The sequence below is a fragment of the Colletotrichum aenigma genome, assembly GCF_013390185.1.
Source record: "Colletotrichum aenigma strain Cg56 chromosome Unknown KSG_Cg56_contig04, whole genome shotgun sequence".
NCBI lineage: Eukaryota > Fungi > Ascomycota > Sordariomycetes > Glomerellales > Glomerellaceae > Colletotrichum > Colletotrichum aenigma.
In genome coordinates this window covers 3,850,354-3,864,235 of record NW_023500910.1, presented here as the reverse complement: position 1 = coordinate 3,864,235, position 13,882 = coordinate 3,850,354, and the positions used below count along the sequence as shown (strand labels likewise).

Genomic DNA, 13,882 nt, shown 5'->3' with positions numbered 1-13,882 from the left:
AGATGCTGTGCTCATAATGATAGTTTCCTCTATCCTGTTGCGATGCACTCAACCCCTCCCTAACGTCACTACTTGGGCATGTCTACGTATCGCAGGGGCCCGGACCTGAAAGAAGAGGTAGAAGTGAACTCCATAATTGCCAATCTGCTCCTCCTCAGTGTCCTGGTCGGCTTCAAAATGGACTAGAGGCAGAACTTGAGCGCTTAGGTAAGTGTCCAGAAGGTGGGCACTCCCTCTCTGATTCTGCTTAGATAAAAAAGCAGAGAAATTAAAAACGCATCTGGGTGAGAGAGGTTACATCCCTTAATTGAACCAATCTCACAAAGCTCATGTAATCACTCTTGGCTCTTGGCCCCTAAGTAACAGCATACCATCGAATTAGTCATCCGTTCTCTTAATTCTCGCGCGGTCACGTGAGATCGTGTCTCATTCTCATGACCAGGCAAATCGCGTAGTCACCAGGACGCGTCTTTGTTCATACTGAGGCCCAATCCCACCCTCCATCTTCCATTACCTTCGCCCAACTAGTAAACAGCAGAATCTTATAGGCCAGAATACGACTGTTTTAACTGTGACTCACCTTCCAAATAGTCACATGTCCCATACCGCATATGTACCACACACTGCCATACATCATGACGCAAAATCGTCCAATCAACTATGCTATGTAGCCTCATTATTGATGCAATGCTTTGTAAGTAGGCCTTCTACACCATTATATAGCGTTCGAAGACTGATCAGTGTCTATAAATACCACGGCTTCCTCCTCTCCGTCAGGCATCTCTCCTTTCCACTTACATACCAGTTTCTTACCTTTCTTTAACTGATCGTTGTTCTTCCCCTTCCACGCGATACACCTACCATCATGCGTCGGTCGGAGCTAGTTTGGCTGATTCAGGGAGACCTGCAGGAATTCCGGCGCATGGGCGACCAGGATGGAAATGAACGCATGTTTTTACCTCAGGGTTACCCCACAATGGATGAGGAGCGCAAGTTGAAGTACTGGCTGGAGAATACCCAGGAAGATAGAATCAAGGACAAAAGAGTAGTGAAGATGACGTAATAACTCTATTTTTAGTCGTTCAGACATAAAAGAGTTAATAGTGTGTGGGCTTGGGGAACTTTAAGAAGATGAAGTTCTAGGATTATCTAAATGGTTCATATATAAAGAGAATGGAGAAGCTGCTATTTAGATACATAAGTTAAACTGTATTAATGGCGAAAATGAGCCTATCTTTGACTGCATAGTGTCTAGCTTCCCGTGGCAAGTGGAAACCCCAAGTTTTGGCTGCTCGCACGCAGATCTTGTATTCAAGCATCAGTCCCATTCAACCTAATGATCTACTGCAAGTAAAGTTCACCTGCCTGATGCTCTTTTTTCAGTGAATAAGTAAAGACTGTGTCTAAATACAACAACGACAAATACACTTTTGATGAGTCAGCATGCAGTTGAATGCTGCTGCTCAGAATATCTGCTCTGCTATGTTGAACAGCTTCGCTCCAGCCCCGCTGCACTACCATTAGCCGCACTACCCATTAGCCGCACTACCCATTAGCTGCACTATCCGTTACAAAATCAAGACCGCAAGACCTTCAAAGCCGCCTCCAGACTCTCCATCTCCCGCTTCAAGACGTGCCGCTGATGCTTCGACTCCGCATCCTCACCTGCAATCTGCTCAAGCTGTTCGGTGTCAAGGTTCATGATCAGCTCCGGGTTAAAGACCTTGAGCGGGCTGCCGTCGCCTTCAAGCATGAGGTGAAAAACGACCTGCTGGCAGATGACGTCGACGAAGCGCTTCCGGGATACCTTGTAGTAACTCATAAGCGTATCAAGGATGTCCTCACACACCTGCTGCCCATTATCTTTGCCAACAGCATGCTTGCCAATCTGACTCATAGCAACGTATCGCTCGTTGTCGTTGCCCCAAGGAGAAGAGACTGCCATAGCTTCGAAGGTCTTGGACATACAATCGCTACGCTTTTTCTGGAGGTTCGCATTGAAGTAGTGGTTGAATGTGTTCGGCGTGCCTCCACGCTCGATGGCCAGAAGAAAGCGAGTGTGGCTCATCGCTCGTTGGTACGTATCAATCAACTTGTCGAGCAGAAGAGCATCCCAAAGGTTGTCTCGAACCTGCTTCTCGGGGCACATCTCAGTGAGGAGCTGGAAGATGTACTCGTGGACAAGTGCGATTGTGTTGCTCACATGAGACAATACGAGCGGCTCCCACTTCTCTGACTGCTCTTCGAAGACTGTAGCAAGGATTGTTCCGCCAAACTAAATCAATCATGTTAATGACTTTCTGCAGCAATGTATAGCGGGGAAAACTTACTGTTCCAAGCTCAGGCCCGCGGTTCGACTCGAACACCTCCTCGATGTGGCCCATAATCGGCCCCTTCGAGGGCTTAGGGCATCGGTAGTCATCTGTGCGGATAATAGCCTTAAGCTCGGGATATTCGCTGAGAGGGATTCCGAAAGGCAGCTGGTCCACATTGCTCCCCAACGAGCTCTCTCCCTCGTCATCCCACGTAGGTCCAAAGTGCTGTTTGTGGCCTCTCTTCCAGAAAACATTAGAAAAGACCTCGTTCAGCTTCATGATCTTCGTAATCAGCTTCAGGTTCGGCTGCCTCTTGAAGATGCTGTCTCCGGCGTAGTACCCGTTCAGGGCAGCTTGAGTAATGGCTAGGAACCTCGAGGCAAGTTTCCCCAAATACATCCTCTGGGAATTCGAGTCGGCTCTGGACGGCCCCATGGTCTCCAGATCAGCCCTACATTGACGCAGGCGCTGCTCAATGTCCGCCTTGACATGGGGAAACTCTTGCTTGGAGATGTGCATGAGCAACTCACGGACTTTGAGCTTGAGGGCTGTGGTGCCGCAGCGATCGCTAATGGGCGACCAAGCAGGCGCCATGAAGAATGCCTGTTCGGCGGCAGCACGCTCAGAAAGTGTCGAGAAGTTATCATCTGCACTGCGATTCTTGACCACGTAGTATCCAAGTTTGAGGGTGCTTCGTCTCCCAAGAACCAGGTCAATGATGACGCCTCTGGTGGCCGTCTCTGTGACGAGATCCGGTTTTGTGAGCATACCCATCGTTCGCACTTTCTCAGGATCAGCAGCCTCAGCAAGCTTGAGAATCTCCTGGGTGGCAATGTCGACGGTGCAAGAAATGACTGCAAGAATGCTACTATACGTCAGCTAAACGAGTTTACAGACAGCAGTTTTAAAACACTCACATGGTTCGTGGATTTTCCATGTATGACTTCACCATATTCTCGACGAGAACAATGTCGCTTTCCGTAGTAAGCCCTGCGTGTTTCGCTAATTACTAAGTGCACACTCTCAGTGAATTAGCTATAGCCTACCTGGTGTAGAGACACGGAAAATGCCCGGAACATCAATGACAGTGAGATGTTGTTGCTATTCAAGAGGTGTTAGTCATGTAGAGAGCCACGTGGCCGGGGAAGAACTAACATCAGGTCCACTGATCTCAATCTTGAGGATATCTTGACTGAAGGCCGCACTACCAACATCTTTCTCATCCGCACCCATCCGGATGCCCATAGCAATGTTGGTCTGCAGTAATGTCATCAGTACGGAAAACCAAATATGTCGGGGTGTTGCAAACCTCTTCGAAGACGCTGGCGAGATCTCTACCGTCGATACTTAACAAGTGACGCTTGAACTGAAGGAGCTTGGCCTTGAGTGTCTCATCTGCGTCCGGACGAGGAATGATTGAGACGATAATGCCCTTCTCCGGCCCACGGCGGCACGTTATCTGAGTCACATAGCGAGTACAGAGCCCAGCAGCGCGAGGGAAAGAAAAACCCGTCAGACTCTCCAGAACAGAACTCTTTCCAGATGACTGGTCTCCAACGACGACAAGCTATTGCAGAATTAGCAATCTGCAGAGTGATGTACTCCCTTGATTTACCTGGGGCAACGGGATTATAGCGCCGACGTTCAGCTCCCTCAACTTGTCAATTTTAGCCAATGTGGCCTGGTTTCCCAAACCAGTCTCACCGGGTAGCATGGTGGAAGGTGTGAGAGCTGGGTGATACTGGGAGGAAATCTCAAGTCAGCAGAGAGAAGAGAATCACGCTGATTCAAGGTGAGGGGGAAAGGACAGCTTGGGGACATTCTCAGTGATATATCTTCTTTTATTCATGTGTGATATTTGAAATAAAACACAAGTCAAGCTGACACTTACATCAGAGAGGCCGTTTGACTTCGAACCGAAACAGGATGGTACTGGCCTGTCTGATTGCACGTTCACAGCCCGCTGTTCTCTGGTTGTGACGAGATAAACGGCGGTCGTCTGCAAGTATCCAGGTCTCGTTTCTCCCTGCCTAGGGGCATACAAACAGAATATTCTGCATGACTATCATCTAACCACATAGAAAGGACAACGTCTCATCACTGCGTGCGTTGGATACCATTTTCGGGATACAGATCAACATGGTCAACGCCATCCACCGACTTTTCCAGCGGGAACTTGACACTAACACGGCCCCAGGACCCACAGTACTCCCGTCGGCAAGGCAAAGCCAAGAAAAGGCACTGACAGTACCTCTTATGATGGCTGGGCTAGACGGATAGGATGGAGTTCTCTTGCACAGACCGCGGTGTTGGTTGGCACCGCCTTTCTTGTTGACAAGGCTACCGTAGTCGTACACCTCCTCCGGGGTTTTAATTGTTAGTTCGGTGTCAGACCCGCACTGCGTAACCAGTGTATGCACTGACCAGAAAACTCGGATTATTGATTTTCACATGTAATATGGCTTATTTGAATTGGCACCATGATGGCCTCTTTTGTTCTACTTAAATTGACGCCAACGTGGCCAGTTAGTTAGAACAAAGACATCAATATACATTAATCGAAGATCGTACCATGATCACTGGCCATGCTGTTGCCCAACATTCGGCAAGGGGGCCACTGTTTATGTCAGCACGCAAATGTTCTGGTCACGTTAACAGTGGGACCTTGTCCAAACTAACAAGTGAAATCCCGGAGGAGGTGTAGACTCACTAATTAGAACTGACCCGCCTGCAACGTCCCTGGCCTGTCCGAGGCGGTGGAGCTTAATTTACGAGACTCGTTTTGGTAAACCGGGGCCGCAGAGCCGCTGAATTCAAACATTAGTGTTAACGGCTGAGTGGCAGAAGTCGGGCCCGGACCCCCTCACAGCCGCCCATATGTGTACTCCCCAGGACTACTCCGTCTGCAGCTCATCGAAGCCTGGCTTTTGTTGCGAGACAGTTACAAATGAATGATATCGGCGACAGCATCATCAGCCACTTCGTAATCATGAAGCAGAACCTGCCCAGCAATTATAACGCCAATCGGTGAAAGATGAAAGCAAGTCTTGATCACTTTGAAGAGAATTTTTCGGAGGCTGTAGCTGAATTACACCTCCTTCTCTCTAACCCTCCCTCAGGACAAGATGTCAAGGAGGATTGATTCTGGAATGGTGCTGGCGGTTGCGGCGTGCAAGCCCCCGCTTTGTGGCCTGGCGTGCTCCTTCTCCGGTATCGGGCATTAGGAGACACATATTGACAATCACCCGCTTCTGCAACTCGCTAGGAAGATCTTGAGGGTACAGCGCTACCACGGCACAACAGAGAGGACCATCCTCCCCGCCCCAAAAATAACAGACAAAAAGAGCTGGGTCGAGAGGATCTCCTAGGCGTTCTTTTTTCTCTTGGCTTTGGATCTGCTTCCCTCGTCATCCCTTCCGTATCCGTTCCCCCGCGGCGGGTGCCGACATCCTCTCTCTAATATCGAATATCAGCGCCGATTGACGCTAATCTTACCCGCTCTGGCTGGCACTGTGCTCGCGTTGAAGTGACCACGAGCAAACGGAGAAATCCACCGTCTGCAAGACGCTGTTCTCTCTGGACGTCTGCCGTTGATGACTCTCCTGTGTATTTCCGGCCCGCAGCAGTCCTGTTCAGGAGCCCGGTTCTAGACTCAACTTGATCTGATGGCACATGCGTACTTCGGCCCCTAAACAGCTTGCGGTTGATTAGTCTTCGGAAAGAGCTGCCGGCAGTACCCACAAAGATCTACTTCGCAAGCGGTAGATGATGTGATGACCGGGATCATGATGCTCTAGCATCCCGAACAATCGTTGTCGTCCTGTCTTTCGGGTAAACTGCGGCAGCCAACTGTCAGCAAGCGCCAGTGACGGTGCGCCTACTATTGGCAGTGATACGTGGCTGGATTTTCATCTGAGACGGCATAGCAGATACATAGGCTGCCAGGGATTACCGTATGTCGGATCGAGTATAGCGATACACAGGTAGCCCATGCCCGGAACCCTCCCTTGGCCTACCAACTGCTTAACCGGCCGTCCTTGTCATGCCAGCCCAAGGAACAACTCTCATTGGACTTGACCGTGATGACACGACTCCTGAGCTTCCCCATTATATGTGATTGCTTCGGGGCCTGAATATGGCGTGCTTTTGTCGTCCCGCTACCATACTGTGGGTTTACACCTTGATCGTTGTGGTCTTGCAATACGCGGACGGAACATATCCCGGGAGGTAGAGCGGCAGTGTTGGCCTGAGGCCACCGCGCTTCGTCCGCTGTTGCCTGGTGCTTTCGACCCGTAGGAACCTCCGTCGTTTCCGCGCTGTCCCGCAAGCCGCCGGTGGGTTGCATCACGCCCCTTCAAACGGCCGACGGCGCAGACCGAGACATTTGAATCTGAGACGTGAAGGTTGTTGTTGACAGAAGATGAATGGGTGCTCTTGGCCGCCGTCTGGACCTCCCATCTCACGCGGAACCTTGCAGATATTGTCTCTCACGCCTCCCAGCCAGCCGCCAAACAAAAACGCGCACACACACACCGCTGGCCTCCAAGGCCTGACCTTCGCTACTCATCCAATCTTGTACCCATTTGTTGGTTGTAGCTGCTATAAGAATTTGTTTCTTGCGGCGTTATCCAAAAGTACATCGGTAACCATTCAGCTTGCCTGAACAATTCTCCATGATCTTTTATTCCCGTGAGCAGCAGCCTCCCGTAATGGCGCCCGAACCTTTTGTCCTGCCCGTAAAACTGTTTCTTGTAACTTGACAGAGGGGCGCGCAGCATGTCGGCATCCAACGGTGGGAAATATAGATCTGGTGGTATGGGTGCTGAATCCAGCTCGCTGGGCTCTATGACGCGCAGGGCATTGACGGCACTGCAGATCTTGAGGGTTGCTAGGACGGGAGATAGCAGTAGGGCGAGCAAGATGAGGATGGCGGCGACCGGCGATGTGACTGCGACCCCAACGGGCCAGAACCTCATGACGCATCTTGCTCCAACATCAACTGCCCCTGGGCGCTGTACCGCAGTACGCCACTCAGTCAATTGATTCACACGTTGGGACCCACTGAAACTGGTCCAATACACACTTCTTGTTGTGGATCCAATTGCAGCTGTTTTTATCAACGGCATTGCCAGACCGTGTTTGTCCAGCTCGGTCTAGTTCATACTCGGCCTAACATCACATCCACAAACAACCATAAGGTTATCCCACCAACCTGAAATTATTCAAGCCATCACAGTTCTTCCTCCATCCCTGGTCAGTCGAGACCGAATCTTGACTCGTAGAGCTCGATGAGCCAGTCGCTGAAGCACAGTCTGTCCATCCTTAACCATTTCCTGCGGGCCAAGCACCACACTCGGTGCAAAGACAAGAGCTTGTCCCGTTTGCAGCGAAAGAATCATGGAGAAAATCTCCATCATCGGGTCCTTGCCTCCGATAGTGACCGGATTCACTGCCTGGGTCTCATCCTCTTCGTCAGCCATCATAACTGACATCGATGAGATACCCGCCAGGTGGGTTTTCAGTGTGCGCAGCCAGTCAGGAGAGGTGAAACGATGCACGACCGTCATGGAACATAGGTCGAGGAGTTTTGTCGAAACCATAGGTTCTTGGGTTGAGATAAGGATACGGACGCCGAGATGACGCTGAAGGCGGATGGTCTCAAGAAGGGAGTTGGTCAATGTCTGGCTTTCCTCGGACTCCTTCATATACTTGTGAGCTTCATCGAGGGCAACGACGCGGCCGATGGATGACTTTTGCTCGAGGAAGAGGGAAAGGCACATGTTGAAGAGAGAGCAAGCCAGCTCTGCCGTCACGCAAGGGCAGGAGAGGTCGATAACCGTCAGTTGACCCGACTGTGATTCAAATAGTCAGCTTAACCCTTAAGGTTGTCATAGAAAAAAAGAAGATGTTACCTTAGGCTTCCAATCAATCGTATCATCTACGAAACCACCTCCCTTAACCATGAAACTTTCAAGAGTATCGAGGCGCTGGTTCAAAGGGTTTAGCTGGCCTGGGGTCAGGTCCTCTAAGGCCAAATACTTTCTGAACTTGTCATAGCTGAAGCCGAGTCCGGTATTTTGCTGCTCTAAACGCATGTCTCGCAGGATGCGGTTGACCACCTGCATATACAACGGCTTAGAGCCGCTTTCCCCCACAGCCATGAGGTCGTTCATGCGGCGAGTGTTGAGGTCGTCGTCACTCAGCTTCAGGGGCTCGATCTTGACATTCGGAATGCTGCTGTAGATACTCTGTGAGTTGTTAGAATCATGTAAAGTAAATCATGGGAAATTCAGAACAGTGGAATACCCGAATTGTGCGGACATTCGTCGGGGCACAGAGAACTCTGACTGACACCTTCTCGTGGGATGCGATGAACGCAGCCTCACATGGCAATCCGCCAGAGTCGGAGACGAAGCTGTCGTAATGGAAGACGATTCCCGTCAGGGGATAAGGCAACTTGCCAAGCTGACTGGGAATGAGGCAGTTCTCAAGGAGGCACGCGAGCGTGTTGCTCTTCCCAGAGCCCTGGCTGCCGCAGATGAAGACGCTCGAGGGGCATGTGACGTTGTGGAAGAGACGAGCTTCTGCCACGCAGGATGAATCTTCCGAGGTGGCAGCGCCGAAGAGGCCGAATTGAGAGGGAGGCGATCTGTCGATGAGGGGGACGGTCAGAAGAGGGCTGGAGAGGACCTCGTCCTGGCGCTGCTCTTGGGGGCTCAGGGCTAGGTGATTCATCTGAACAGCGAGATCGTCCAGGGGCTTAGCCTGCGGAAGGACATCATCGTAGCCAGAGGTTGTGGGGGACAGAGTACCGTGTTCTGAAGACATCTTGCCGATTTGCAGAGGATGAAGGAATAGCCGAAGCTCTAGCGTATGAGAAATTTCAAATCTTAAATAAGAGATAGCGTGGCCTTTGTGTAGATGGGCAGTCAGAACACTCCTCTACTAGATCATTAGAACACACTAGTGAATACTGGAAGTGCCTTCTTCGTTGTAGATATTAAACGTAACAAAGCGTGAATCTGGTATGGATTCACTGAATAAGATGGCTTAAACATTTAACACAAAGGAAAGACGCACCAAACCTGCAGGCTTCCTGCAATGTAGTAGAAAGCTTTGCATTAGCAAATAAGAGATAAGGCTTAATATCTGCCTTTGCTCTTTGAGACACATTTAATCAGAATGATACAGACTCCTTCATTAACGGGAAGACATCAAAGAGTACCATCTTCTTAAGGTTAAGATTTTAGTGGGAGTGTCGTTGATTCAGGTAGCCGCCGTCTTTATCTTTGTTAGCTCTAAGATTAGAAGAATAAGATGAAACTTGAGTTGAAGCGGAGCCATTTGTGCCTCGTTGGGTGTGGCAGACCTTCTGTGACTGTGGCTCTGGCTAGGTTGGAACGGCTCACTCAACCTAGGCTCAGGTCATCCTCATAGACAACTGCAGCTGTTCAAATTGTATTGACGAACCCTATCTTTTGAACTGCTGAAGCTCTAGGCCAACCTGATCATATTCAATGCGATCCATACATGGACGAAGAAAAGTTGATAGGGCGCAGGCCTTTTTATCGCTAGTGTTACTCAGATGCCACTGAGGTGTCTCGATCTCTCGTGAAACCTTGGATAAAGACACCACGCTCTGGCCGGGAAAGTCTGTTGATTCCAACGCTAGGAAACCGGAGGTATACATAGCATCGGCGAGGGCACCGCATAGGATGTAGGAACATGCTTCTGAGCATCCTGCTCTCCCCTTTAAATATGCATGGAGACTGTGCAAGGTGTCGGCAATCTCGCGCAAGCTTTTTTGTCTCTGTCGCTCTATCTCTTCTGTTGCTTGTGAGCCTTGTGCTAGTAATAGGTGTGCATTTTGGAAAAACTTACTAATGATGGCGTCCGGAATTGGAAGGCCCAGCGTCGGAAGAACTCCCTGGCAGGTCAAAATGGCCATCTTTGTAGCCTTTGCGAACAATCTTTGATGATCGAAGACCCAGGCAACAAATATCTTTAGAACTAGGCGCCTAGAACAAGCGTTCAACACTTGTTTGCTCAACCTCTCCAACCAAAGCTTCGAAGCGAACTTCATGGTTTCGTGGCATTGGTAGTAGTCGACAAGAACTGCAACCTGGGCCACCATCTCAAGGCTTATAACCGTTGGAACGTCGTCCAACCGTCCGTGTATGACTTTCATCAAGATTAGAAAGGCGTCCACATCCCAATCCTGTGCTTCAATGATCGGAAGAGCGTTAGGCAGGGATGTTTCTTTCCAAGAGCCCGCTAAAAGCTTGAGGAAGTACTCAGAAGCTAGTCTTAGATGTCTGGAAGAGACTAGCAGCCGAACTTCTTCATGTTCCAGCGGAAGAACGCCTGTAACCATGTGTTCCTCTGTGGCATCGTGAGGCTGTGTTGCTACTTCGTTGTTCTCAACTTGTGTCTCGGTAGTGTCGGCAGTTGGGGGCGCTTCATCAGCCAAAACCTCGGCAGCATCGGTCGTTGCAGGCGCCGCATCAGTTGAGATCTCGCTAGTGGTACATTTTTCGGTAGTGACAAAAACGTAGCTAGGGTCGAGCGTACGGAAGCAACGCGTCAAATGGCTGCATTCCCCCGTCTCTCGTGTTGGGAAGGTAGTTGTGAGCTCTTCCCACGGGGCAAATGGTTCGTTTCTAGTCTGGAGGACTAGTATGACGTCGCCCTCGGGATCTATCCTGTGTACCGTCATTGTTGCAGTCGGAAAGCTTGGTCCAGCTGAAATTAAGAAAACTCGCTCATTACACTTGCATACGAAAAAGTTGGAGCATGTTAGAAGGCTCCAACTTGCACGACCGCTATTACCTTGAGGTTTCCTGAGGAGGCCCCATATGCACGGACTATTTGCTTCCATAAAAATAAAATAAAAAGACGCGTCGACGCGTTGATTGCGCTGTATTATCACATTAGAGCAAGGGAGCCTAGGTCTGTAGCCACTTTCTATTCGCCGAGCGTACAAGTGGGGTCAGAACCGGCCCCGACACTTGTGAAAATGGCGCCCGCAGACGCGGAAAGACACTGGGCATGTATCTCGCGACGCGATGGCCTAACTTGAGATACTTGTCATTGGTGGAGGCCACCTAACTTACTAAGCATGCATTCGCTGCGAGTTATCTTGTTTTAACACACTTCAATCATCGCTGGACTTGATCAAGGGAACTAGTGAGTTGGTATCGCAGCGACCATGACAAGGCCGCCCTAGCATAAGCTGACTATTCAGAAGTAGGAACCGACCCTAATCTAACTTTAGCCCACGATGGAACGAGGACGATGATCTTTGCAGTCGTCAGCTCAGATGGTCTATCCTGAACATATGGAGATTGATGATGATGCCCAGGGTACTGCGTACAAGACAAAGATGGATAAAGATGTGGGAATTTGGGATGCAAGGGGAGATATCTTGATGCCTGATTACCAGCCACAAGTTATTACGGACGAGACGCAGGTGGAGAAGGGGGTGGCCGTAGTGGATGTAGAGGGAGATACCTTAATGACGGACTGCCAGCCCACACTGAAGGATACGAATAGCCTGCTCCAAGGAACAGAGAGTAGTGTCAAGTATGATATTATTGCTCATAAATTGACTCCCGATACTAGCACCCGAGATGTGATGAACATGCGCGGAGATGAGATGAACTGGGTGCCGACGAGCGTGCAGGAGACGAAGGTGTCGGAGCCAGTGACCATGGGAGACGAGGTCGATCCTGTGGATCTTGATAAGAGTACGAGCGCAGGAGAGAGCACGAAGGCATGAGACCAAAGCTTGCTTGACATACATTCCGGTTCTTAGGACAAATATCACCATTGGACTATCAACCTAATGTTTCGCCCGACCAGAAAGTGAGGCCTAAGATTTGGATAACCACTGCCTGTGTTTCGCGTGAGAAAGATGGGACAAGGGTTGCTTAATAGGAGCACACAAATAGTTTGCAAAGAATAGAGACAGCGAACATCATCATTATCTCGTGTTGCTGAAATTTGTTAAGAATGTTGTTGCCTGGTGAGCATCCTGCCATCAACACCGAAGTTTCCCGTTGTGGTGGAAGTAAATAAGGAGATCATAGGCAAGTGATCCAAGTCCCTTGATGACCGCCTTGACTTCTTCATGATCGAGTATGCCCTTGTGCTCAGCGAATGCCTCGATGACAACGTCTCGGAAGCCCCGATCACTGTCGATAGTGGAGGTGTAGGCCTCGCTAGCAGCGTCGAGAAAATCAGCCGTATCCCAAGATTGTGTCACAGCAGTTCTGAACTTGGCTACAGCAAGGTCCTTGAGACCGCTAACAGCATACTTCTCTGCAACTGCGTAGACCTTAGCGTGGAGAAGTAGACAGGAGACGTCTGCGGAGTCGTTCTGCTGTTGCTCTGGCGACTGTGAAAGGTTCTCGGAGCTGAGGGATTGTCGATAATCGAGACGGTAGAAGTATTGGATCATTATGTCGATAACACAAGGCGCGTCTTCGGGAAGGGTAATTACGCCATTGGAAGCTTCCTGTATTGAAGCCTGCGTTAGCACAAGTCACAGGGACAGGTATTACAGGGGTCCAGCTAGCTTTCATAACACATATAACTACAGCTGTTAAAAGTTGTATTGACGAATCCTATATTCTGAATTGCTGAAGCTCTAAACCAGCCATATCATATTCAACGCGATCGATACATAGGTGAAGGACAGTGGATACTTATTCTTCGGACGCGCTGGAAGCTACCACAGAGGGCTACGAGACACCATAATTATTCCAGGAAGTATTATCTACTTAACACTGCACCATATAATCGAAGACTACAAATTATCAAACCAATCTAGAGCTCGGCCGTGTGATACAAGCTTGCCCTGTGAATACAAATAAACTAGTCCTCGTCTTTACACTTTTCTAGGTGCAACAAGTAGAGCTTTCCAATATGCTGCCGAAATCATGATAACCTCCACTGCCTTTTGCTTTCGAACCATAAGTTTGTCATTGTACGAAATATCAGTGGGCTACCGCAGCCTTCTGCAAAAGTCCTTAGCTGGCACCACCTGGACTTACAACCCACTTCACCGCGTCATTTCGCCCAGTTGGCAATGGGGCTGTACTGTCTTGATCCAACTTGTCGTCGCTAAACCAGACTTGCGCCCCTGAAGCTCTCGTACCGAGCCGTGTAAGAAGCACAACCACCAAGGACGAAATCATCTTCCTGCCGAAACCGTTGATAGCGGGACAAACATTCCTACCTACGCCGAAGGGCATGTACGCGTCCTTCTGGTCCTGTGTCAATTTACTGAAGCGGCTAGGACGGAAATTGAGAGCATCATGACCCCAGATTCGAAAGTCATGATGCATAGACTCAACATCAGCTGCTACTGCACCAACGGCAGACGCCCGGTAAATGCGCTTTGTAGGCGGATACAATCGAAGAGCTTCCTAATATGTCTGATTATTAGCTCAAACCGCTTATTGTTATGATCCGAACATTTGATGCTCTTTAAAACCTGCTGAGACGCCGCGAGAGCGATAATAGGCAAATCACAAACCTCAGCAAAATGCCCAACAGTCGGATGC

General features: G+C 49.7%; 3 protein-coding genes across 3 annotated transcripts; all 3 read right to left on the bottom strand.

The window, feature by feature from the left end:
- Positions 1–1,576: 1,576 nt before the first annotated feature.
- Positions 1,577–4,029, bottom strand: mx1-1 (Interferon-induced GTP-binding protein Mx1; the record flags this gene model as incomplete). Its single annotated transcript, XM_037322137.1, has 7 exons — positions 1,577–2,275; positions 2,331–3,180; positions 3,233–3,305; positions 3,362–3,416; positions 3,471–3,572; positions 3,625–3,882; positions 3,931–4,029. The coding sequence occupies 7 exons, from the start codon at positions 4,027–4,029 to the stop codon at positions 1,577–1,579; spliced, it is 2,136 nt and encodes a 711-aa protein (XP_037180319.1).
- A 3,508-nt stretch (positions 4,030–7,537) lies between these two features.
- Positions 7,538–9,143, bottom strand: CGCA056_v006887 (uncharacterized protein; the record flags this gene model as incomplete). Its single annotated transcript, XM_037322136.1, has 3 exons — positions 7,538–8,167; positions 8,228–8,563; positions 8,622–9,143. The coding sequence occupies 3 exons, from the start codon at positions 9,141–9,143 to the stop codon at positions 7,538–7,540; spliced, it is 1,488 nt and encodes a 495-aa protein (XP_037179672.1).
- Positions 9,144–9,786: 643 nt separating this feature from the next.
- Positions 9,787–10,689, bottom strand: CGCA056_v006886 (uncharacterized protein; the record flags this gene model as incomplete). The annotated part of the gene is made up of 1 exon (XM_037322135.1): positions 9,787–10,689. One exon carries the CDS (start codon positions 10,687–10,689, stop codon positions 9,787–9,789), a length of 903 nt encoding a protein of 300 aa, XP_037179992.1.
- Between the last annotated feature and the right edge of the window lie 3,193 nt (positions 10,690–13,882).